General features: G+C 36.3%; 1 protein-coding gene across 1 annotated transcript in view; it reads left to right on the top strand.

Annotated features, from left to right (window-relative positions):
- The window catches only part of vps37d (VPS37D subunit of ESCRT-I), a 74,666-nt gene extending 47,879 nt beyond the window's left edge, over positions 1-26,787 (top strand). The window contains exons 3-4 of the mRNA XM_056458547.1: positions 11,587-11,669; positions 22,862-26,787. Coding sequence (XP_056314522.1) covers positions 11,587-11,669; positions 22,862-23,329 — 551 coding nt within the window. The 3' untranslated portion in view covers positions 23,330-26,787. The remainder of the gene's footprint in view (positions 1-11,586; positions 11,670-22,861) is intronic.
- The last annotated feature ends 860 nt before the right edge of the window (positions 26,788-27,647 follow it).

Raw genomic sequence — 27,647 nt, 5'->3', positions numbered from 1 at the left:
TGAATAAGAGAAGTGACTGTTATTCTCTGACTGAATGAAGATCCTTGATTACTCTATGAACTGCTTACAAGACTTATCACTATCCATGAATATTAACTTACCTGCTTCCTCCTGCTGAACAATCCACATTGTTTTGAATAAGTTGATGAAAAGGCATAACCATCCTTGTCTTCATTGTGTGACCGTGACAAAAATCGGGATAATTGTTCTGTGATTATTTTTGTAGCTTTTCAGTTAACTAGAGCTGTGTCCCATACTATACTATGGCATACTATACACCAGGGCTATTTAATTGGCAGCTCACAGGCCGAACTTGGCCCCTGAGGCAATTTGTTCTGGCCCTCCAAATAGTGCGACCATCAAAAACAAATTTAGTTTAGTCAAAAAACAGCCGCTATAGTTATGAAGTGATGTGCGTCTGTTCAATACAGCACGAGCTTGTAGTTGAAGGCTGCACAGAGAGTGAGTCACCTGACATTAAGCGAGTGGCGTGAGCAGCCCAAAACATTTGGATATGTTTGTTGAAAAGGCCTCTTGTTCAATGCACTGATATCGTTATTCAACGATTAGCTGATTTCACTATTAACCGTGCTTTAATTCATCCCGGTTAATTAATCTTAAAGGCTTCTTAACGTTGTATAGAACAAAACTGCTGCAACTAAATGAAATTATGCTAACTGTGCGCTAGTTTAAAGTTCCGAGTTACACCAAGGCTAAGACGCATGCACACTGGATTAACTATAGCAGCGTGCTATTCACATATCGCGTCTTGATGGCTTTCACAATCGAAAATAAATAAAAGCTCCGCCCCTTCCGCTATGTGAGCAAAGCAGCAGCCGTTAAGTGCGTGAAGTGTCCAACATTCCACACTTCATTTTAACGGTTAAATAAGAGCATCATCCAGGTAAATTACAACAAATAATAACATGTGTTTACTCCAAACTCGCTTTATAACTTTAGTCAAGTGTTTGAAATTAATTATTCTGTAGTCGTGTGATTTATTAGCCCTGATGAATCAATTAAAGCAGTTAAATGTCTATTTATAATGTCTGGAGTTTTTTGTACGAGAGCGCCCTCTGGCTTTCGGAGGAGATTTACTACTGAATACACACCTGTGCATTCCTGACAAGACCATTGCGAGTTTTCAAAACAATGAATTTACTATGAAATTAGTCAATGGCAGTTGTATGGGTCACACTTTATTTTGATGGTCTGAATTTAAGTTACATTGCATCTACATGCCAAATAATTCTCATTAGATTATAAGTAGACTGTTAGGTTGGGGTTAGGGTTATTGTAAGTTAACATGTAAAGTTTCTTATAGTCAGTTGAATGTCTGTTGAAGGAGCAGTATCAGCAGATATCAAGCAGACAGTCTACTTATACTCAAATAGACCATCAAAATAAAGTGTTACTCTTGTATACTGTATGAAATTTGGTATAATTGCTTTGAAACATTTAATGTTTCATACAATATGTATACATATGTGTACAATACATACAATACTATGTGATAATTATCCTCAACTAAAGAATGCTGTGTTTGTTATTAAAAATGATCTAAGGTACCGTGAAGTGCTTCGAAATGTGCATTTTTGTTCAATGTGGGCAGGGTATATCGTAGCTCCCCCCCCCCCCGTTTATTTATTCATTTATTTTTCACAACTTTGCCAGTCAGTGTAGTTGAGCTCAAGTGTATATAACATATAGCGTATTGAAGGGGGAAGGACATGTTGGATACTAGAGAGCATCTGCTTGTTAAGTCGTGACATACGGAATACTGTTTCCACGTCCAAGTCACTCATTTGAATTGAGAAAATATTCTTTTATGACCATATATATATATATATACTGTATATATCATGTTATATCACACATTAAAGTAAATATTATTTAAAACCAAGGTGTACACTACAGTCTCTGGACATGCTGCATCACAGACACCAGTATTTTAACAGTTTTTAACACAAAATTCATCATTATATATGTTTGTTTGTTGTCTTCTTAGAAATATATTGATTACATATTTTATATATTATTTACATAATGCTTTCAGCGTATTATAACAGCTTGTCACCCAGTGATAAGCACATGATTCTGCAAAATTAACGTTAAAGTGAGTGGCGTTTATCTGACAGGTCCATTTGCGATAGCACCCTCCCAATGGATATTGTATAAGACGAAGCATCCAGCTCGAAATATACAACTCTTATGAAGCTCCAAGTGATTTTACAAGAGAGAAGTTAAAAGTCTACAAGTCTTTGGATGTCAACAATTTTGTTCTGTGTGGTCATGTGCAGGAAATAATGTTCCATGATTACCAGATTCAAAACTTTGTAGTGCTAAAAACCGAGATTCTGCCTAGCCAAAGACAAGGAAAACTTGTCTTTCACTTACACTAAACTTACACTTTCACATTTCATTCTAAGCATTCAGTGTTCGCAGTTTAATTAACCATATTTAAGTGTTTTTGCTGAAATCATTGCTGCAATCAAAAACGAGTAATGTGTATGATTCAGCATAGCGTAAACTAACCTGATATAACGTGAGAACTGCAGAGTCCAGCATTTCTAATTAGGTCGTCACTTCATTCAGCTCTCTTTTAGCCAAAGACGTCTGCGGTTGGCATTAAAGCAGTGTGGTGTACGGTAAAAGTTAAGTTTTCTATTATTCGAATTTGGCATCCTACCATACAACACGACATGTTTGCTATTGCGACCGGTCTCTTTTTGCAACCGAGAACCCGTGTGACGTTATGCATGATGTAGGTTGGTAATTCGTCTATACGCAACTGATTCTTTATAACAATACTGTTAACTACTCTGGAGAATTATTTGAACTTGCACGGTAGTCACAGTTGAGACGAATTCCACGCTTTTGTGGCCAACAATTCGATGTCGATCGCATCTTTTCGCAGCCGATACTTTTCTACTATTCAGGCATTTGAATTGACTTGGTATGTAATGTACTCACACTAATACTTAATTCCGTGTATTGTGTGAACCAGCATAATTTTTTTAGGAAGCTAAAAGGCCATTTTTGACAATTAACGTTTTATTTCTATTGTCTGTGGATTAAGATTTATGGGGATTTTAAACAGCGTTGAGTCAAGTAATTAAATGAAAGTCATTTTAATGATGCAGTTGCTAGTAATTAATTACTTCTCATAAGTAACTCACCCAAGACTGCTGTCATGTTGCCATAAGAGCAACTGGGTCTTCAGCTTCATTTCCATCAGAGGCCCAAAAGCCCCAAGTCATATCTCTGGCTCCAGTAGTGTGTCCGGCGTGAAGGAAGCGCCCCGCGGCCCATCTGCATGTTTTCTCCCCAGTATGTAGGTCACCCACAGCTGCTCCCCAAGTGTTTGTTTGGCCGTCTGTCGCCTTCTATTAGTGTCTGCTGGCGTGGGTCTCTCCGAGGTCGAACACGTGGTGTGCCACTCCCCCCTCGCTCACGCTGGCACAACGCATAGATAAACATTAATGCATGTGGCGCACGGTATATGGCAGCCCTTTGATTTATTCATGTTCTTAGAGCTGCAATATTAAAGGCTTTGTTGTGGGTTATTGGCACGGCGCGTGTCTGACTGATCTAAGTGTTGGAGTCGATCCAGATGAGTGGCAGGATGAATTAAGGATGAAATGTGGGTTTTCCTTCTGTTAGAGACGCTCGAATGGATTCATTTGAACTAGGGAGTGGTAAAACGCAAGTCTGGACATGCAGTAGATTTTAAAAAGATATAATAATTTAAATAATAAATGTTTTTTTATTTATTTCTCTCTGCACTGCAGTTCAGTGAGATTCATAAATATATATTTTTAAATATTTAAAAGAGCAGGTTTTTTATATATATTTTTATTTTACTTTTAGGATAAATATCGTTCCATTGGGCTTTTTTCGGTGGACTATTCTAATTTACAATCAGGAAATCCAGAATTATTCAGCAACTCTAGACAAGGATACTTTCTACAGGATTCTCTGAAAACTAAAGTGTTAAAGTACATACACTGAAAAAAAATATTCAAAGATGATTCCTTGGATTTACTCAATTTTTTTCTACGTTAAGTGGTTGTAAACAATTTATTTGGGCTGAATTTAAACAAACAAATTAAGTTGAACATTGTTCAATTTAATTTGTTTGTTTAAATTCAACACAAATAAATTGTTTGCAACAGTTTTGCATGCAACACTTTATTCAGTGTAGTTTCTGTCAGATTTATTGAAGATTTTTTGTATCAACTCTTCTCATTAATTGATATTAGTTTTAAAGATTTTTTTATTACAATAAGTTTTATTGAATTTGATTAACTTTTCACTAGTGCTGGGAAAAAAGTGATTCTTGATTAAACCAAACTAAAAGTTTATTTTGACATAATATATTTGTGTGTATTATATATATTTATTATGTATATGTGATACACACACACACACACACACACACACACACACACGCACACGCACGCACACACACACACACACACACACACACACACACACAAACATACATTTAAACATAACTATACAAAATTGTTACATAGAAATTATATATAAATTTAAATATCTATCATACACACACACACACACACACACACACACGCACGCACACACACACACACACACAATAATAATAATTAATAATATTTATAAAAATATGATAATAATAATTAATATTAGATTGTTTTCTGAAGGATCACGTGACTCTGAAGACTGGATTAATGAAGCTGAAAATTCATCTTTAAAATCATTAGAATAAATTATTAAATTAAATTATAAACTATGAAAGATAAGAGTTATTTTATAGTGCAATAAAACTTCACAATTACAAAATTTTACAATTTGTTCTGTATTTTTGAATAAATAAATGCAGCTTTGGTGAGCAGGATAAGCTTATTTTTAAAACATTTATAAATCCTACTGATCCCAAACTTTTGATCGTTAGTATATATATATATATGAAGAGTTCAGATGAAAAACACTCTAAATCTATCAGAACTCTTTTCTTGAAAATGAGCATTTTTTACCAGGCTCCTATAATTAGGTTTAGGAGTTTAATTTTATAGATAATGACAAGGTTATTAGGTAGTTAATAAAATAACCTTTTTTTCCAAAAATGTCACGTTAGACAATTCTTTGGTTTTTAATCCACTAGTGCTAAATCCACTAGTGCTTTTTTTGCAAAAACTTCTAAATCCACATATCGGGACAAGACCGTGTAATTAGCTGAAAAATCACAAAATTTGCAATTCGAAATTATTTTACCAAACATAAAACACATACACAAACCACCTACAATTAAAAATACATAAATGTGTCAAGTAAGTGGCGGTTCATTCCGCTGTGATAAATCAGGGACAAAGCAGAAGGAAAATGAATTAATGGAATCTGTCAAGTAAGTCCATAAATCATTAACATATTAATTACAGCTTAACAATCTGTTGTAATTTCTGATATTTGGGATTTAGATGTAATATAAGTAGAACAATGTAAACATTGCAAACATTGCAAAGCTTGTTAGATTCAAATAATGCAGTGTAAACACATTGTGAAACATCAATGTCTGTGCATAGTCCATAATATAAAAAGCCTATCAAGCATATATACGTAATATGAAGTAATGCAATTAATGTATAGTTTTATACATTATATTTATCTTAAAAATTGCTTACATTAGCAAATAAAACACAAGGTAGGCCTACTGGGCAAAAAGGGGACGTCTTTCAGACACTTGCTGTCATTTGTTTATTCTCACCATACACTGTTTTCTTTTTCTTCTAAGCAGTTTTGAGGTAAGGGACGTTTTCATTTGCCATTCATTGACAGTCGGACAGGCTCATGCAGTTCATCAAACTCCATCTTTTAAAATCTAAACCGGAAGCAGAATAAAAGCTCATAAAAACTGGTGTATCAGCACGCCATTACATTGAAAACATTTGATTTGATTTGATTCATGCCTTCTGATCAGTCTACAGAGATTTCCCAGTATTTCTCTGCTACAATCGGGAGATCACAATAATTAACCCTGAAAAAGCCAAAGCAAAGCAAACACTAGCAGATTACTCTTGTGTTTGCGATAAGGAAAAACACTTAACACATGCGGCCATTTCTTCTTTTTTTTTTCTTTTTACTGAACTAGTCTGCAGTAAGGAAAACAGGAGAGTCATTAGAAACAAAAAGATGGCCAACTTTAATGTAACTCAGGGTTATACAAAGAGTGGCCAAAACAAAATACGCACATTCCTGATGTGCGAGTCCCATCTCACACTCAACACACTACAAATACTATAATATAAAAACAGCACTGCAACATACAAAAGAGAGAGATCGACTTAGAATGTCGCTTACCAGATTTACAATGATTTAATCAGTTGTAGTTTGTAGTTTTACGTTAATTTTTTCTCCTCTAAGGGCTTATTATGCAGTCTTTGTTGCCATCTTGTAAATGGATAACGTCAACCGTCTTTGCTCTGCTACAAAACAACTACATTTTCTACTAAAAATGCCTCAAAAGTGCATTATGTTGTCCATATATATATTTTATATCATATCTAAATATAAAAAACTTTTTTTCAAATATATACATGTGTGTATTTATATTTACATAATAAATATACAAGGTACACACACATGTATTAAGTCAAAACAAACCTAATAATTGCGATCAATCGTTGCCCAGCACTACTTTTACAAAAAATATGTGATTTTTTTTCATTCACACATAATTTTGAGCATGTTGTTCTTATAAATTACATGTAATATTGTGTTAAACATAATACAATTTTCAATCTTCATTTTAAAAGGATTATTTTTAACAACTGAAGTGTCACAAAAGTGCTAAAACTATGTTGTTTAATTTTAATGTTCACCATAAATTATTAGCCAGTTCATTTAAGTTTCAAATAACAGTTAATGTTCATTCTTCACCATGGTATAAACGGTAATAAAACAAGTTTTTACTGCAGCATCTTAACTTAAATTAAGATAAAATTTAGTTTGCAATTGGAGTACCAACCATTATAATCATCCATTGCCACATAATTACCACGAGATACCTTTAGTCTACCATGGTGCCTCCCGAGTAATTTTCTCAAATTGTTTCCATCCTGTTATGGAGGTTTGTTTGTTGATCGGTTCCGGCTTACAGGAGCTCAAATGGTGTCATTGCGTGACCTGTCTGCAGCCTCGGTGCACTAACTCAGCATTTCACATCCCCTCTGGACTCTGCACATCTGCACATTAGCATAATTGCTGGTTGCCACGGCGACCCCAGCACAACACTGAAGGTCTGGGCCCCTCACTGTCATCAGTGGACAAGAGCTAACAGAAAGTGACTGCATCCACCCTCAGCCTCAGGGCCCTGCGATAACACTGTAAAGAGAGCTGAGTGCCCGCCCGCTGCACCCATGCACTTTAAACAGACACTCCAGAGCGTCTTCACAGCTGAACACACTCCAAATGTGTTTTCACACACTCTTGTGGTGTTCTTTTGTCCTGCTGGCACACGGTTACCAGTCCCTTAGAGACCTGCATATCTGTTTGTGCAGTGGGACACTGGCTGCTGAGCTGGGTTTTTTTTTATACACTAAAAATATGAAGATTTAGCTGCCGGCATCTTAAGAATGAGTGCTACTCTTCTGCACAGTGGTAAACCAAAACTTTTAAAATCTCCAAAATACGTGTTAAGATTAAACTCTCAACAAATCTTCCTCTTTAAATAAAACATTTAAGATTATACCTATACTTATTTTTCCCCCTCTTGATCCAATCCCACTCAAAGCATGCTGAAAGCCTCACATCAACAACCCAGTTAGTCATGTCAACAAAAATCTAAACGATGTTAATTGTTTCAACGTTAACAAATGTAAATGCATTGAACATGATACAAATAAACTGTCAAAATAAAAGCAGCAAGTATATGAATGTTCCATTATTACGACATGCACCAAGAGGACCTAAATCACAGTCATACCATGAAATTATACATTAGCTTTATGTAGAGAACAGTCAGAAATGTACAATAATTTCTGGGCTCGGTCCTGTCCTCAGATGCAAAGCTTTCAAATCTCATGCACGCTTACACGTTCAAATGTGTAACCCTTTTTGACAGACTGACAGCTTAGCGAGCGTGCTTTAACTCACAGCTCGCTTGATCCTTGAAGAAAAGTGTTTAACTTGCTTACTCCTGTGGGAAAGAAATGAAAGAAATGTACGCTTCATACCAAGAATGATAACTGTAACCAAAACTTTCTCATAATAAGGTTTCATTAGCTAATGTATTTACTAACATGAACTAATTATAAACAACACTTACACAGCATTTATTACTCGAAGTTCAACATTTACTAATGCATTATTAACAGCCAAATTCATGCTTTAGATAATGCACCGTGAGTTAACATGAACAATGAACAACTGTATTTTCATTAACTAACATCAACAAATGCTGTAATAAATATTTTGTTCATGTTAGTAAACATTAGTTAACTAACATTATGCAACCTTATTGTAAAGGGTTAACCAAAAACTAAATGGCATTCACACCAAGCTACAAAAACATTGATTATTAACCCTTTCACACATACGATCACACCAGTATAATCAGCCTTGGCGGGTCCCTGACCCGTAAGATCACACTGGTGTGATTAGATTAGACATTTAGAGCACGTTATCAACTAGGGTTGGGCTGATAAACGATGCCATCGCCGATGGCCGATAGACGCCACAATGCTGAGACGGCATCGTGATCCTCCGCCCCGCCCCCGTCGCAAATCCACTTGCGAAAAATATACACTTAGGCCCCGTTTACACTAATAGGTCTTAGTTTTTACATGAACGAAACCGATCCACATCCACTCTGGTGTTTCACCTAGCATTTCTGAACAGCCCTCTGTCCACACTATACCGCTGAAACTGCACATCACGTAACCACACACAGACACAGACACACACACACTGCTTACTCATGCCAGAGTCCCACAGAAAGAGATTGACAGATGGTTCTTTTGTGTGTAACTTATCTTTATTTATTTATGATTATGTTATGGGTAAAGTGCTTAATTTGTAATTTGCGAGGTCGTGGAACAGATCGGGGTAACGGATCTGGCATGTTACCAGAAAAGAGAGAGGTGTCGGAAGAAAGTGAAGCGCAGTGGCGGTGGAGGGGTGGTGTGTCGCGGACGAAAGTGAAGAGCGGGGAGGAGGGTGTCACGGACGAAAGTGAAGAGGGTTGGGGGTCACAGAAGAAAGTGAAGAGCCGTGTGAGGAGGGGGATCGGTAAAATGAGGTGCCGGTTCAGATTTCAGAGGTGCCGGACCCGGCTTGTTCCCGCACAAATTAAGCCCTGGGTAAAACTAAGACCATGCGGGTCAGGTAGTTGAAACGGTAGGCTACAAATAATGAAGTCATTATGAATTAATTAATTATTCATAAGTAATTAATTCACCGCCGCCTATGACGACAATGCCATCGTCCATCGCGATGTTTCACATCAGACATCGTACGATGCCAAATTGGTCGACATCGCCTAATCCTATCCTAACTGATAAAATTTAAATCTGACAGTGCGCGCTGAGGCACAGAAAGAGGTGCACAGTGCCTGTCATAAATCACAATTTATTTGTGCTTTCAAGCAAATAACATTTATTTTAGGTTTCAGACATTCAAATACACATAGCTACAAGCAAAACATACCATTTAAGGTTTGTAAAATACCCACGGTTGTCTATAGAGACGGCAATAATTATTATTCAATATTACTGGACAATGTGCTGTTTTCATGTAAGATATAGTTTTTGTTACTAGAATATTTTCTTTATTCCTCTCCCAGATGAACAGTTGCTTACCTTCATGTATTTCGGAATGAAAATTATGAATAAACATGACGTAATTCCAGGAGCTCGGATATTTCCTGTGATTGTTGCTAGAAGGGATCCAGCTGCGATCTGAAGTCAACGTGAACTATTAATATTATTAAATTACGCATTAATTTTATTTTATTAGCGTCTACCTCAACCCTAAACTCAACCCTCACGGTAATGTTAAAATATTATTTGTTGTACAGTGTTACAAAAATTATGCTGTGTATCCTCGGCTGTATCCCATCTAGACTTCACCGCGTTGCATACTATAGAATAATCTAATAAAGCAAATTTTTTTAGATTATGCTATATTGAGGTGAGTATCCTTAGCTGTATCCTATCTAGCTAATAAAATACAATTAATGCGTAATTTATTAAATAATATAAATACTTCCCATTAACTTCCGATCACAGCTGTATCTCTTCTAGCAACAACGGCAGTGCCCATTACATATAACAAATAATACCAACATTATTTAGCTGTTTAAAAGACAAAGTATATGTTCTATTACATATTTGAGAATCGGGAGGATCAGAAATTTCACATTATAATAAGAACATTTGTCAATTTTTAGATAATAGCGCAAAAAGGAGTAAAATACGATATATACATAAATCATTGGGGCTGGTGGGTCACGTGATAAACTTGACATGGGAACATAGAACGCAGAAGTGATTGTAACAGAAAAAAAGAAACTCACACAGGAGGGCAAAGTCTCTTTAAGGCATTAAGTCATTTCACTCTGTGACCATCTTTAAAATACCTCTCAGGCAGTATGCTCGGACATTCTGTCTAAAGGGGGAAACATCTAATTCTCCAAAACTGTTTAACAAGCTTATGATTACATTACATATTTGGAATCACCAATAAAATTAAACAACTGTCTCATAAGTTTTGTTTCTAATTGTTCAAATAGAATTTTTTCAGGTTGACCAAGCTAATGCGCATGCACACTCGAAAGGAACGAGATCACGACACCGATCTCATTTATGGCCATTCTTCACATTATAATCCTCTGGATAATAATCATCTGATTGCGCTTGTCTGAGCTTTTCCAATCGATGATTGGCTTCTGTATAAGTAGGCGGGGCTTTTATTCTCAATATTGACCGTTACACTTTTCCCTATTCAAAACTATAAGAGTCACTTTTCTAATGTATTTTATAGACTTTAAGGAGAGTCAGCTGGAGTATTTAGAACTGATGCATGAAAGGGTTAAAGACATGTGTTAAAGTTTTCTCATTTGATGTTTCAAATTCTCTTTAACATCAGGTCAATTCTGTTTAATTGTCAAAATCATTGATTCAATAGATATCATTTATCTAATCTCTTAATTCATTTATTTTTATTGGTAGAAATTGTTTTAAAAAAGAGCCTTTAACATCAATCATCATATAACAACATTCCACAATTTTTTGGTTCGTTTGTTTTTATTGTTTACACTGGAAAAGGACTCTTGAGAATCATTATCATGTTCTTCACACTTAGAAAATACGGTTATTTTAAGAACTGTTTAAGAATCTCTCAGATTTGATTTTGAAATCTGTTTATTTGCGTGTTAAAAAATAAAAAGAGAAGTCGTACATCAATTTTAGATTAATCAGCAGGGCCACTCATTTTCTGCAGTCACAGAAATACGACTTTACCCCTCCTTTCTCACGATGAAGTTTAATGCAGTGCGTCACATTGTGAATTGAGCCCGACTGAGATGAAGTGTTTGTGTTTTTTCAGAGGCCTTCACGGAGAAGCACAGCCCCCAGACTGCCCACAATCTGCTCCAGGAGGAGGTCACGCGTGCCGAAGAACAGTCTGAGGTGATTTCAAAACCCCTTGCATCCTTTATATCTCCAAAAATGCTTTCTGTGTCCTTTCATGTGAGTCCCCGACCCCCATGTTTCAAAAGTCAGCAAACACGCAGTCATATTTTGACATGTTGTTTTCAGCGGTACTCCCAGGACTGTGGCTTATTCAGACACTCTGTTGAATGAACATGCCCTGCCAACTGAACCAGAACCAAACACAACAAAAGGCTGACAAAAGTGCAGAAAGTCACTACGATACATGACACTATCCTTACTTACAGAATAGCTTGATCTGGCTTTTAGGGTGACGTGAAGGTTAAGATCCATGCTAAAACTCCAGCAAGCATGGATCTGTGGTTTAATCAATGATTTAAAGCATTGACAGCCTACTGTATGTGTCATAAATAAGAGATGAGGTGAACGCATCAGAGCTGATGTCATGTCTCCAGCACTGCGGTTTGTCCCAGAAGTGGAAAACATTTCATTAAGTGCCTTTCACCTCACATGCTGTTCAGCTGTCTTGCTTAATATGTATTAAACTAGTAATCTAGACTACAGTAGGCTTCTGCCGGTGTCAGATTTTCTTGTTGCGATTAATTGCTCAAGCTTTTATCACAATATAAGATATTATCATTATATTGAGTAAAGCTGCTAGGTTACAAATACTTTATTGTATATACAGTTGAAGAAATTATTAGACCCCTTGTATTTTTTCGAAATTTCTGCACATTTCTAAACGTAGTAGTTTCAATAACTAATTTCTAATAACTGATTTACTTTATCTGTGCCATGATGACAGTATTGTGCATGTATTGTGCATTGTACACTATCATGATGTATTGAATTATTAGCGATTTAACAGTTTTATTGATTCTTAAGCAAAATACAGAATAAAATACCGTACAGTATTTCTGTACAGAATCAAACGTTTACTCCAAGTCCAAACTAGTGGCCAACTAAGGCATTGCGGTCAAAACTTGAGTATAATTAAATACAATTAAAACCTTTGATATACAAAAGTCAAACTGAGTGGAAAAAAATAATTTAAATTAATGAGGTCAATAAATAAAATCAGTCCTTATAAACCCATCAAATTTACACGGTCATTTTATTTCTCACTCATTGTAATCTTGGACCTTGACCATTTTTTATAGAATAAGTATACTTTGTCCATATGAATTATTCAATATTTGCATACACTCACTGGCCACTTTATTAGTTACACCTTACCTTGTACCGCGTTGGACCCCCTTTTGACTTCAGAACTGCCTTAATCCTTTGTGGCATAGATTCAACAAGGTACTGGAAATGTTCCTCAGAGTTTTTGGTCCATATTGACATGATAGCATCACACAGTTTCTGCAGATTTGTCAGCTGCAAATCTATGATGCAAATCTCCCGTTCCACCACATCTCAAAGGTGCTCTATTGGATTGAGATCTGGTGACTGTCGAGGCCATTTGAATACAGTGAACTCATTGTCATGTTCAAGAAACCAGTCTAAAATGTTTCGCGCTTCATGACAAGGTGAGTTATCCTGCTGGAAGTAGCCATCCGAAGATTGGTACACTGTGGTCATAAAAGGATGAACATGGTCAGCAACAATACTCAGGTAGGCTGTGGCGTTGACATGATGCTCAATTGGTACTAATAGGCTCAAAGTGTGCCAAGAAAATATCCCCCACACCATTACACCACCACCACCTGCCTGAACCTTTGATACAAGGCAGGATGGATCCATGCTTTCATGTTGTTGACGCCAAATTCTGAACCCTACCATACGAATGTCACAGCAGAAATTGAGACTTATCGGACCAGGCAACGTTTTTCCAATCTTCTATTGTCCAATTTTGGTGAGCCTGTGCAAATTGTAGCCTCAGTTTCATGTTCTTAGCTGACAGGAGTGGCACCTGGTATGGTCTTCTGCTGCTGTAGCCCATCCGCCTCAAGGGTTGGATGTGTTGTATGTTCCGAGATGCTCTACTGCATACTTTAGTTGTAACAAGTGGTTATTTGAGTTACTGTTGCCTTTCAGCTGGAACCAGTCTGGCCATTCTCCTCTGACCTCTGGCATCAGCAAGGCATTTGTGCCCACAGAACTGCTGCTCACTGGATATTTTCTCATTTTCAGAATATTCTCTGTAAATGGAGACGGTTGTGCGTGAAAATTCCAGTAGATCAGCAGATTCGGAAATACTCAGACCAGCCCATCTGGCACCAACAATCATGCCACATTCAAAGTCACTTAAATCCCCTTTCTTCCCCATTATGATGCTCAGTTTGAACTCCAGCAGATCTTCATGACCATGTCTACATGCCTAAATGCATTAAGTTGCTGCCATGTGATTGGCTGATTAGAAATTTGCTTGTCTATCTGCTAATATGAGATTTTTTCAAAAGCAGCCATGTTATATTAAATTATTAAACACTGGCATATATCTAGATGGCACACATTCAGTGTTTGTTTGTTTGTTTATTTATTTCATTAATTTGTTAAGCAAAAAGAAACCTAGTTTTTTTATTTTTACCATCATTTACAGAAAACACCCAATGAAATGTAGTTTAATACCATTTAGTGATATTTAGAAGTCATCGTTTAGGAGGATTAAAAAATAATAATGCATTCCAGGCGTAAAGAAAAGAAAACAACCAAACATTGTTTATTCCACCATATCTGCGTGTTGTCATCTGTGTGATCAAAGGCTGCAAACATTCACGGATGCTCAAGGCAGCACATTAGATCAAGAGCCAGGGGGTGTAAACTTCTCAACAGGCTGATGCTGGTAATTGTTCTTGTTTTATTTAGTACTAGCCTTTAGCAGCTGCATAAATTATTTCAATATTTTTCAAAATACAAAAAAAGGAATATATCTCCCCTGTGTAAAAGTTTACGCCCCCCCCCCCCCCCCCCCTGATTTTCTAATCTATCATGTTTCCTTTTAGAAGTTTAAGGGATAGTTCACGCAATAATGAAAATGCTGTCATCCTTTGCACATACACTTGTTCCAAAGCTGTTCAGGACAAACGAATGCAAATAAATGATGATAAAAGAATACTCTCTACACCTCTGCTTGATTTGAGATGGTACTAATTTCTGAAGCACAGATACGATTTAACCATAATAGACTACAAATTGTTGTTCTTTCAATCTTTCTGAGGCATGAAAATGGTTCTGTCTGTTTATATAGATGTAATTTCATTTTAGCATGGCCATGTCAGGGGTTTTCATGTGCTCATGTTCCTTGTTAACTTTCATTAGTGAACAGAAGTAGAGATTATTTAAAATTGATTCTTCGCTCAAATTGATTCTTTTGATTCATTAAAGTGATTTGTTGTATATTACATTACATGTCCCTTTATATTTAGTAATAAAGCTACAAAATACTTATAATATTTAATTATAATAAATACTACTAATATTACACAATTGTTCAAAAGTTCAGTTTGATGCATTTTTGGTTTGTTTTTGACAGTAGTTTCTTGTTTATCACAGCTGCATTTATTTGATCAAAATACCATATAAATAGTTTGTGTAATGTTGTTACATTTTAAAAATATATATTTTCTATCTTTCTGCCTGGCTTTCAGTATAACTATTGTTTCTAATATATTTTAATCCTTGTGCACTGTTCAAATTTAATAGCTTTTGTTATGTTCGTGATAAAAACATCCACTAAATTGAATTGCTGTATATTTATATACATATGTACATAATATATATATATATATATATATATATATATATATATATATATATATATATATATATATATATATATATATATATTTAAATGAGTGTGTTTGTGTGTGTGTGTGTGTGTGTGTGTATATATGTATATGTTAGTCAACCTCAGTCCTGATTAAAACTACAAAATGTTTTTAAAAACTACTGGATTTTAACTTTTTAATTGTCTAATTCATAAGTGATGTCACTGACTTTGGTCATTAAAAAACACACAAAATTACTTATTTTCAATTTTTTTTTCCATTTTATCACAGTCATGGACAGATTAGCAACAACATTGCCTTTGATGCATTGTTAGTTTTTGTGCAGCATAAGATTTTCATTTTTACTCCCTAATTTACTGATGAAAAACATAAAAACTTAGTTTAAAATTTTTATATGGAGTATAACAGCAAATTAAAGTGTGTGTATGTGTGTGAGAGTGACCTTTAGGCATCTACCTTGATGTGTCTGAGAAAATTAAAATATGCATCTCAGCTCTCAGAATAACATTGAGTAAACAAAAACAAAGACTGTGTATATATAATATATATTTATATATAAATTTCAAAACATTTGTCGAAAATGTGTGTCAGAATAAGATTCGTCACCAAAAACCATTCTGCTATCTGAAACAGAAAAAGTTAAGGTCAAATTAAGAAACAAAATCACCGCAGATTGGATGAAAACATCCCCAACAGCACATTAGGGTTAAAATACAATTTATACTTGTGAAGGGAAAACAGAATTTTAGTTTCACAGTGATTGTAAAATCATTCAGATGTGCTTATATAATCAGTATTCAACAGTGGCACTAATATGTTTATGAAAACCATTCGATTTTTTTTCAGGATTCTTTGAATACAAAGTTCAAAAGACCAGCATTTACTTGAATTAGAATACTATTGAAACAATGTAAAAACTCATTTCAATCAGTTTAATGCATCTTTATCTATATCTGTATATCTAAATATAGATAAGCAACTCTGTCCAACTGCTTGTTAACGCAAATTTCTAATCAGCCAATCACATGGAAGCAACTCAATGCATTTAGGCATGTAGAAATGGTCAAGACGATCTGCTGCAGTTCAAACAGAGCATCAGAATGGGCAAGAAAGGTGATTTAACTGACTTTGAACGTGGCATGGTTGTTGGTGCCAGACAAGCTTGGCTGAGTATTTCAGAAACTGCTGATCTACTGGGATTTTCATGTATCTCAGGATTTCACCATCTCTAGGGTTTACAGAGAATGGTCAGAAAAAGAGAAAATATCCAGTGAGTGGCAGTTCTGTGAGTGCAAATGCCTTGTTGAGGTTAGAGGAGAATGGCCACACTGTTTTGAGCTGATAGAAAAGCAACAGTAACTCAAATGACCACTCGTTACAACCAAGGTATGCACAAGAGCATCTCTGAATGCACAACATGACGAACCTTGTGTCGGATGGGCTACAGCAGCAAAAGACCACATTAGGTGGCACTCTTGTCAGCTAGGAACACAAAACTGAGGCTACAATTCACACAGGCTCACCAAAATTGCACAATAGAAGATTGGAAAAACGTTGCCTGGTCTGAGTCTCGATTTCTGCTGCGACATTTCGATGGTAGGGTCAGAATTTGGCATCAACGGCATGAAAGCATGGATGCATCCTGCTTTGTATTAAAGGTTCAGGCTGGTGGTGGTGGTGTAATGGTGTGGGGATTTTTTCTTGGCACACTTTGGGCCTTTTAGTACCAATTGAGCAGTGTGTCATATGGGTGTTTATTCATATATCATGTGTTCCATAAAAAAACCCATAAAATAAAAATAAAAATTTAGTCATTTTAATGTATTTAATTAATTAAAAAAACAAAATAAATAAATAAATAAATTCCACATAAAACAATGCTAAAATGTTGAATTGTTGAGTCATTGCTCATTGTATATGACCCATTTGGCTGGATCCATTGAAAAGCTCTGACTCAGAAGAACACGGTGCACACAGACTGGACGTCACTCTTCATTACATGATCTGTTATCATCACAGACTCTCCAACAAAGGCTCCAAACAGTTAAACATCAGGGAAAGAAACACTCCTTGATGTGTTCTTCTTATTGTCTGAGCCGTTCGTCTGCGTCTGTCTGAGCTATACGTGCGGTTCTTCGTCCTCAGGCTGTAAACAAGCCCCACACAGACCCGATCAATAGACCCTCCGTGACTTTGTCGCTCTGCCCCCCTGCATGTCATCTGATGGATGATCTCAGTCCTCGTAAGTGAGTTTCAGTAGATCCAGCCTTCAGCAACACATCAGCCCCACACGTGCGTTTCTACAGCAATGGCATATTCTATTAGTCTGGAAAAGGGCTGACGGCAAGCGCTCATAGACTGCTCTATATGAAACTATAAAACTTTAATGATGCCTCGATTTGAGGAATTATAAAAAGCTAATAAACAGCGGGAGACCACATGAAGAACAGTTTGAAGACTCTGCTTTATCCATTAAGAAAAACGGGCCTTAAAATAATTTCTGGATTTATTTATCCACTTCTTGTGGATATTTGTAACTTGTGTTCATGCAATAGTAGTTTTTCTATTTGATTACACTGGGAAATGCTTTAGATTTAAACAAAACCCCAACAAACAGTGAATGTCATGGACATTTAGTGACTTTATTGTTTATTTATTTAGTCAATGACTATAAAATACACAAGATGTTTCACTCGTATAGTTTTGAATGAGAAATTTTTTTTCCTTATCAATGACCGATTAAGCATGGACATTTAAAGGAGAAGTTGTTTTTCACTTTGCGCTGTGATCTACGACTTAACACATTACATAATCAAGTGTGCAGTTTACTTTACTTCATGCAGTCGCTCTATTGACATTGCATGTTGGGCGATGCATAAAACCCTGTTATCTCGATTATATCCACAGGTGCTGCCATTAATCTGCAGGTCAGATAATCAAAAAAATAGGCTGCATGATATTTAAATGTGGATGGGTCACTCGTGGATAAGATCAATCATTGGTAACGCAAACTTTAACTACTTTCTCTAAAATATTAAAGGTGCAGTATTTAACTTTGACACCCAGTGGTTGAACTATTGCATTCCTGGATCAAAACACACGCAAGCACGAATGCAAATCATACGATGGGAACTACTTGAATGGCCATAATCATGTAAACAAAGAGGTTGCCTGTCATTTGCTGTTAGAAATACATTGGGGGAAAAACAGCGTAATTACATGCGGTACTATTTAAAGCAGTGTTTCACAACCATGTTCCTGAAGGCACACCAACAGTACACTTATTTAACCTTTTCCTATTCAAACACGCCCGAATCAACTCATCAGGACATTAGAAGAGACCCCAAACCCAAAAATTAATGGTTCAGATAAGGGAGACATCCTAAATATGTACTGTTGGTGTGCCTCCAGGAACAGGGTTGGGAAACACTGATTTAGAGGATAATAATGAGAAACACATAAGTTATTGATTTTTATGGTCATTACACAGTTTGGCTGACCAGATGACAAGTGATAGAAATAGCCAAAAAGGAGTTTGGTGTCGTGATCTCGTTCCCTTCGAGTGCGCATCCGCATTAGCTTTGGACAACCTAAAAAAATGGGTTTTGTTTGACTCAAAACACAATTTTAAGAAGCAGTTGTTGTTAAATTTCATTCCTGACTCCAAATATGAAATTTAATTGTAAACTGTTTTAATGTTTCCCCATTTAAAAGAAAAAAGAAGCTTGCACTTGCATGCCCGAAAGGCAATTCAAAGTCGGCCACCGAGTGAAATGACTAGCCTTAAGGGGACTTTGCCTGCCCTACACTGATGTGTGATGTGGTGGAAGGGTCGTGTCCTGAAAAGACTTTTATTGTTGTGTGTTGAAGGACATTTCAGGGGGTGGGTTTGTGCAGACGAGACGTATCAATTATTCAGTCCCCCCATACTGAGACAGACTGAGTGCAGACACCTGCCCCCTCACCAGAGACCCCCAAACACTTCAGCTCATCATACATTATTACTGCACGCAGCTTGTTTGTTCATTTGTTCAGCTTTACAGTGTAAAACGACCATATGACTTTTGCATTAACTGTGATTTCCCTATGAGAAAAACTTTATGAGCTTCATCTGTTAAAATCATATGGTAAACACACATGGGACGTTGCTGAAACAAGGTTTTGGATCATTCTTATGTGGGTTTTTTCAACACTTTTAAAAATGCTGGGTTACAGACAATTTCTTTATGATGTCTCAACACAAATCGATTAAGTTAACTATTGTTTTTGAAAATTTAAAGGTGCTGTATGTAGGTTTTTGACTCTTCCAAAGCATAAAAATACCATATTATGTTTACAGATATTTAAGAAACATGCCAAGTGAGCATTCTTGTTTATCTGAAAAACAATGCTCAATCAGATATTCGGCTTTGAAAATGTACATTACGTGCTGGAACGTCTGTCTTTGTTTTGGTCATTTAACCTGCCCAATGCCAGTTTAGCCATTTATATCTCAGCACCCTGGGTTGCCTTGCTGGAAAACGGCGTATTTCATTCATTCAGTCAAGAAGGCTCTAAAAGTGTGCGTCTGCGACCGAAATATGACCTCCAGTGGACAGTAGCAAAATCCAAAATGAGATGCTGATTCAGAGTTCCACATGAGGTTACTAATTAGCAAATTATATAAATATTACGAACATAAACATTAGGTGAGCAGGTTACATTGTAACCCTGTGTCCTAACAACATGAGATTTGCAGTGATAAACAATTGGGCTGTTTGCATTAGACAAAACATGACAGCAATTTAAGTACTGCCATTCAGAAGCACAGAATAGTGCACTCACTGCACTCCAACAAAATAATAAGGTTTATAATCAAATTAATACATATTAAACCTCCATGCTGAAACATGCTGAATCACTGATATGTGTTGGTTTGCAATGAGTTACAGCTCTAAAGTTCAGTTTCAAATGGTTTATTTTATTTTCAAGATCTGAGGTGAACTATCTGCTTATGCTTTCAGTGGTATGGCAATAAATATCATGTAAAACAGCATTCAAACTCACATTATTAGCATTTAACACTGTATAAAGCACATGAGGTGTACCTGAGGTGATCATTGTCAGTTTTCTGTTATTCAGCTGCAAAAAGCCGTTTCTAAAATATAAATTGAGGTGTTGGTTAAAAAAAAATCCTTTTAATATGGAAAATATTCCTTCTACAAGCTGCAGTTGCTTTTATTTAAAACACGGTTTAAATCAGCCTTTAGGTTCGACAGTCAGGCACACTGCTGTTGGTGTCGTCAATCTGGCAACCTGCTCTTGCGTGTGTTTGAACCGTGAGTGCAATACCTAGTTCAACCACTGGGTGTCAAACTTACATACCACACCTTTAAGTGGATTAAACAGAAAACAATTAAGTTGTCCCCTTGAAACCATGTTTCACGTGCGTTCCAAGTGATCATTTTTTTGCCAGAGGAAAAAAAACATTTAACCTGACCTAAAGTTAGCAGGTCAGCATTGATGTTTTTGTGCATTTTTAGTCCTTTTTAGGCATTTATGCTGACCAAACAGGGAGATCAGCTATAGTAGATCAGGGTGGATTTTCCTGAAGTAATTTATGAGCATATATAATTTGATAGATAAATAAATAGATAAAACTGGAAAATAAATTTGTCTCAAATATATTCATACCTAAAACACAAACATATTTTGAAGTCTACAAAAATAAAAGCATGAAGGTTGTAAAATTTTAATCTCAAAGTAAACATTTTTACATATAATCATTTGAAGTAGTATTGTACACTTAGTAGTGTAAAATAAACGTGTCATAATATTATAATATTTATGGTTATTTTACATATATATTTTTAATTATGTTTTTTATTTAGCGTTCAAACTCTTTGTAATTATAATAATAATAATAATAATAATAATTATTATTATTATTATTATTATTATGTGTTATTAATATCGCCACTTGTAGTTCATAAAAATCTTGCAATATTATCTAATATTAATTTTGCTTTTCACAACAATTGTAATTTGCAACTGTATTTTATACTTATTTTGTCATTTAGACTTTAAACAGCCAGTTATAATAATAATAACAATAATATTAACCATGCATTATTATTATTAAATGGCTAAATGTTAGCATTGTATATTGAAGAGTAAAATGAGATTATTATAATATTAATAAACACAACATTTTATAGTATAATCGTAAATTGCAAACAGTACATTTTCTGTTTTAGTTATTCCTCAGTTGTAATAATAATAGAGGTTTGTTGTGCAGTCTTATATGAAGAATCTAAGGATCTGAGAATCCTTGTGTGTGTTGTTTCAAGAAAGCAACCATTCATTTGTTGTTTTATTTTCATTCGTTTATATTAGATTATAATTTGTCATTTTTATGTTTTTATTTTATTATTAATTATTGCTTTATTACTATTATTATTTAATTTCCCATGTTGTTATAATCTTATGACTGTGTGGATCAAGCGACACTTGTTTTCAAGCATAAGAGATATAAGAATGTCTGGACAATGACACCTGCAGTTTCTCCACAATGGACATCCAATGTTCTACAGCCTCCAGTGCCTAGGCTACAGCTCCGCACAGGAAGTTTGGCCAGAGGAGAAATGGTCATGCCCAACAGAGCCTGGTTTCTCTCATTTTTTTTCCTTCACTTTTGTCAGTCGGTGAAGTTTATTCCTCACCACTGTCGCCACTGGCTTGTTTGGTTTGGGACTTGTGGAGCTGCACATCAATAGATTTGCTCTTCAGTGTTTTGGACTTTCAGGAGTGAGAATTAAACTACACTGAACTGAACTAAACTGAACTTCAACTCTGAAAACTGGACTAGCCCAGTTTCAGTTTACTAGAACCTTCTATGTTAAGTTATTTTGACACAACACTGTAAAAGCGCTATAGAAATAAGCATGAATTGAATTGAATTGTTGTGAAGCAGTCATTTTCCATTGCTGTTGCTTGTGGTATAATAACACTTGTTAACAAGTTTGGGTATTGGGCACCTCTGCTGGTTTGTTTTCTGGATCGTCAGAGAAACAGACATTTTCTGACAGCATCTGGCATCCAGGGCTAGATCTTATTTATCTGGTGTGGAGAGTATGTTCTAACATATATACAGTATATATATTTAAAATAAAAACAATCAAAAATTGAACAAAATTAATATAGAAATATATGAAAATACATTTTGAACCCTAAGCTAGGTTACCTTAAATCAGTATTAAAAAAACACTCAAAATAAATGACTCTGCATGAATGAGATCAAAACCCCCAAAGGGTCACAATAGGTGTAGAAATAACTGTGTTTTTGTGAATTTTTTTTAGGCATGAAGGTTTTGACATTTGTCTTGGAACGCGATGAGTCACAGCGAGGATGTTTTGCATCTGCGTCACGCCTGTTATGAATCCGCCTGGTACTTCCCCTCCTCTAATACCTGTTTATTTGTCATTTGACCTTCACAGGAGCTGCTGGAGAGATTCATGGAGGGCCACGTGCCCCTGGAGGAGTTCCTGGATTGTTTTCAAAGCCACAGGAAGACATACCACGTCCGGCGCGCTCAAGCCGAGAAGCTCCAGGAGCTCAGCAGACCCGGCAGGAAAGCCAAAAAACAGGAGGAGGAGCAGCACAAGAGGGAGGACCAGCTCAAGGAGTCCCATTCCAACGGCATCAGCGGTCCGCCTCGAGTCTTCCAGCTTCGCTACGGCCTGACCCCGGCCATCCTGCTGCCTCTGTCATCTTCCTCCGCCTCAATTCTGGACTCTCGCTCAGGCCAGCCACAAGGGTCAGGCCCCAGCGCTCCACACTCCTGCCCAGGGCAGCCTGTCGGCCTCAGAGTAATAGGACAGTTACCTGGCTGGCCTGTCAGGCCGGTGCGCCTGCAGCAGCTGTACAGGCCTAGTCCCCATCAGCCTGAACCGCCGTGTCGATAACGCTCAGCGTGAAAAACCCAAGACCGCACGAAGCCTTCATCAAGTCCATATAAAATAATGATGCTGCCATGAAATCAAATATCCATGTTAGGGATGCACGATATTATTGCCACATTCGAGGAATCGACTAATAATTGATTGAGATGTAAACATCGGTTTTAGCCCGATATCGAAAATTATACTGATTTGCCTCGCTCACAAGATGATGAGTCGCCATTTTCTGGCTAGCTGTAAGATCAAGTCAACAGTCTGCTGATTCTTTGATTGAATAGTTGATTGACAATATAAAGACATTAGGCACATTTCCATTATGAATTTGTGCAGAAGTTTGGCAGTATTTTCGACATGTCGACATTTCCACTAACCGACTAAAACTTAATAAAATCGAAAATTATAGCAACAGATAAACAGATTACAACACAGTCAACGCATTGGTCATTTCATTTTTAATAGAAGGAGATCTGTCAGCCACCAATGCGCTTTTGCCATTTCTTGTCAAAGCCCTTTTCAGGGATCCCATGGGTCATGGATTTTCGGGAATTTCTATTTTAGACACGGAATGTCAGGGAATTGATATATTTTTTGCCCCAATTAGTTGAATATCATGGATTTTTGTGGCTGTAGCCAGCCTGGTGAAAGGGGTGGTTCTTTTTTTTCTAAAAAACTGGACCTTTTTGCAATTATATCCCTTATTTTCTATTTAATGGGGTATATGCACACAGACTTTTAATTTCAGTCAGCCAGCCCCAGGGATTCCGGTGAATTGTCATCCCATACAAAATCACCCCGTTTAAGATCTGATTTCTTTAAAAAACAGCAATCTTCACTGTCTGGCTGAGATGTGATATAAAGTGGGTATCAGACCAAACAAGAAGCACTGTATTAAATTATTTTATTTAATGCAGTTATTTTTCCACACCATGTCTTTAAAATATGAATATTAATTTTCCCCCAGTATTTTCAATGGAATTTCTGCGCTAACCTGCTGCTAATGAAGGTGCCTGCGTTCAAATGGTCTTTAGTCTCTTTTTACACTTTAACAACCAAATGGATGCTTAAGTCAGTTTAACTGGTTCTCCCCGTGTTCGCGTGGGTTTCCCCCAGGTTCCCCAGTTTCCTCCCACCGTCCAAAAACATACACCATAGCCAATCGACTAAATCAAATTATCACCCAAGACAACTACACTTCTCACACGGCGACAGCAGGGGAGTTCTCGATTCGCCTGTGATTTCTGCCATTTGTCTGCGATTTCCCAAAACTTGTCGCCGAGTCAAAATCGAGGCTGAAATCATGCAGTCTGAACTCGGCATTGAGTGGCAAAAGTCAGGGAAATTGGCTTTAATGTGGGAACCCTGCCTTTTCCTTCATGTCTGCTTCCAGGTCTTTGTAAATTGTGGCATGACTCTGTTGATTGACTTTAATATATATGGGAAAGCATGGCCTCGTAAGTAGTGACCATATTATGCACGCCATGTGACCTGTAAATCTGAATTGCAGATTCCATGTTTCCATTGCATTCCAGACCTGTTTCCATTGCAGTTTTGTGAAATATTTCTTTTCCCTTTTCTGAATTAGCTCTAAAACCACCTCTTGCAAACATAAAAATGTGAGCAATGCAAGCTTTTCTCTTTTTTCTTTGCGGTATTTGATCATTTTTGTTATTTAAGGTTGCAAATTTATTATTGCGATATTGTATTTATTCAATGACTGCAGTTTTATACTAATAACAAATGAAAGTGAAATACAAAAATATTCAATTAATTCTGTTTGTTGTGACTCGCAATCTCAAAAGCAAATATAGGCCTGCGCAGGTAGGCCTATATTTTTGGTCATAGCCAAAAATACATTGTATGAGTTAAAATTGTTGATTTACCTTTTTAGCCAAAAATCATTCGAATATTAATTGGGGATCATGCTGCATAAAGATATTTTGTAAACTACTTACTGTATGTATACAAAACAAATGTATAAAAACTCAATTTTGGTGCATTTCTTTGCTGTTTGTTAAAACTACTCATTTAAAGAGTTCCTATTATACATTTAAAAAGGTTATATTTTGGTTTTGAGGGTCTCCAACAACAGTCTGATATGCATGCAAGGTCAAAAAACACTTTCATTGTCTTATAATATGCATTTATTTATACCTTATTATCCCAGCGACTTCCATATGATTTGTTCAGCGATTCATTTGTTCCCAAACCCTTCCTTTGCGCGATGCTAATCTGGCCATAGCAATGTCAAACAGCAGAGGATCGTGAGCTCACAAACGCATTTAAATCTGTAAACAAAGCATCACGTGTCATAAACAAGTAACAAAACACAATTAAATACATATTTTGCAAGCTAGAGAAAACAAGGAGGCAACCATTTTAATTGCACTCACTTACACTTGTGAACTGGAGGAAGAAACTTATCCATGAACTGTGTACTGATAAAGTTCCTGTCAAGCTCTGACAAAGTCCCATACATCAATAGTCTTTTCTGATCCTTCCTTTAACAAACGGCAGACGAATCCCACATTGCAGGGTAAATTATTGCATTAATCACCAGAACGTTCACTCATTGATTACTCATCTTCAATCATGATTAGTCCCACACACACCCACACTCTGCTAGAATTTGAAGGGAAAGGCGCGTTCACGTTTTACCGGATCCAGCACTTCATATTTGGTATTGTTTCGTGTTGATGCGATACGAACAGGCAAAAGATCAGGACAAACGGTGAATCATTCAAACGACTCGGAGTCGTCTATTTCATTAAAGAATCACTAGTATCAAGTTTTAATCATGGTGCACTTTCAGATTCAACCCTCAGCTGGATGTTTTCATTTTTCATTCACCTTGCATGCATATCAGCCTGTTGTTGGAGACCCCAAAACCAAAATATGACCTTTTATAATGCATAATAGGGGCTCTTTAATTGAATGTAAAGCATATTTGTTCAGCTTTTAGTCAATGTATAAATCTCAAATTCAAAACAATTGACACTTATGAATGGTTTTTGGAGTCCAGGGTCACAAAATTAGCATTTTACTAATAGGGAATAAAACCGCGAACAGCAGACAATAGTGGATTAACTAAAGGAATATCAGTGAAAATTCATTTTAAAAAGTATCGGCTTATTGGATCTCAGCAGAAATTGAAATATCGTGCATCTCTGATTCATGTATCCAAAAAGGGAGGAGAGTGGAAAGCCATAAAGTATTCGTTGATGTCGCTTGTCGTTGTTGCTCGTACGTTTCTCTTGGTTTGGTTTGTGTAGTTTGTGTGGGGTTTGTTCAGTCGAGCTGCTGTTTGTTTGTTTGTATGAGGGAAGTGGCCTGTTTCATGAGACGCTGCTTTTTTGACTGGAAGGTCTTTTTTGGGGGGGCCAGTGATGGATTTGTGATATGGCACCTTTTTTGTAATGTTGATGGGTGTTCAATAAAGTCTAATCATGATGTTTATTTTAAACCTATATTCGGGTGGTTTTGTATTTTATTTTTCGTTTTTCATTTCTTGCTTTCATGTTACACTTGATTTTAGTGACCATACTACATAAATATCAGCTCTTTGTTTGTGTTATTGTCAACTTTTAATGTAAAATAATGATTAAAGGATCAGGGTGGGGCCAAGGTGGAGCACTCACCATTAGTTGGAAAAATTCTAAATTAAACCAAAACAAACGATTACAGTTGGCCTCAGATTGGCAATGACAATTTGGCAAATGCAACCAGCAGAACCTGGGAATTAAACAAATAAATAATAAATAATGATTACAATGGAACATTTACAGAGGTTGGACAATGAAAAGGTTATCTACAGTTTACTCATTTTGAGTGTAACTCTATTTTAGAAATATATTGTTAAAATTAACAAAAGTTAAGCAATGATTGCATTTTAATTTGGTGGAATTAATAACAAAATCTGTCAAGATTATATTAAGCAATGTCGTTTTTTTAAGCTTCAAATTTAAAAGAATGAAATGGGAAATTAAGATGAGGGTGATTATTATTTTTTTCATTAAAGGTGCAGCATGTAAGTTGACACCCAAAGGTTGAACTAGGTATTGCACTCCTGGTTCAAAACACACGCAAGGGCAGGTTGCCAGATTGACAACACCAACAGGAGTGTGCCCGACTCTCGAACCTAAAGGCTGATTTAAGTTGTGTTTTAAGCAACGGTATGTGAGAGAAGGAATTTTTCCATATTAAAAGGAATTTTTGTTCTAACCAACACCTGAAATTTTCTGTTAGAAACAGCTTCTATTTCTTGCAGCTGAACAACAGAATATTGACAATGATCACCTCAGGGACACCTCATGTGCTTTATTCAGTG

The sequence above is a fragment of the Danio aesculapii genome, chromosome 5, assembly GCF_903798145.1.
Source record: "Danio aesculapii chromosome 5, fDanAes4.1, whole genome shotgun sequence".
NCBI classification, from domain to species: domain Eukaryota; kingdom Metazoa; phylum Chordata; class Actinopteri; order Cypriniformes; family Danionidae; genus Danio; species Danio aesculapii.
This window is presented reverse-complemented; position numbering and strand designations above follow the sequence as displayed.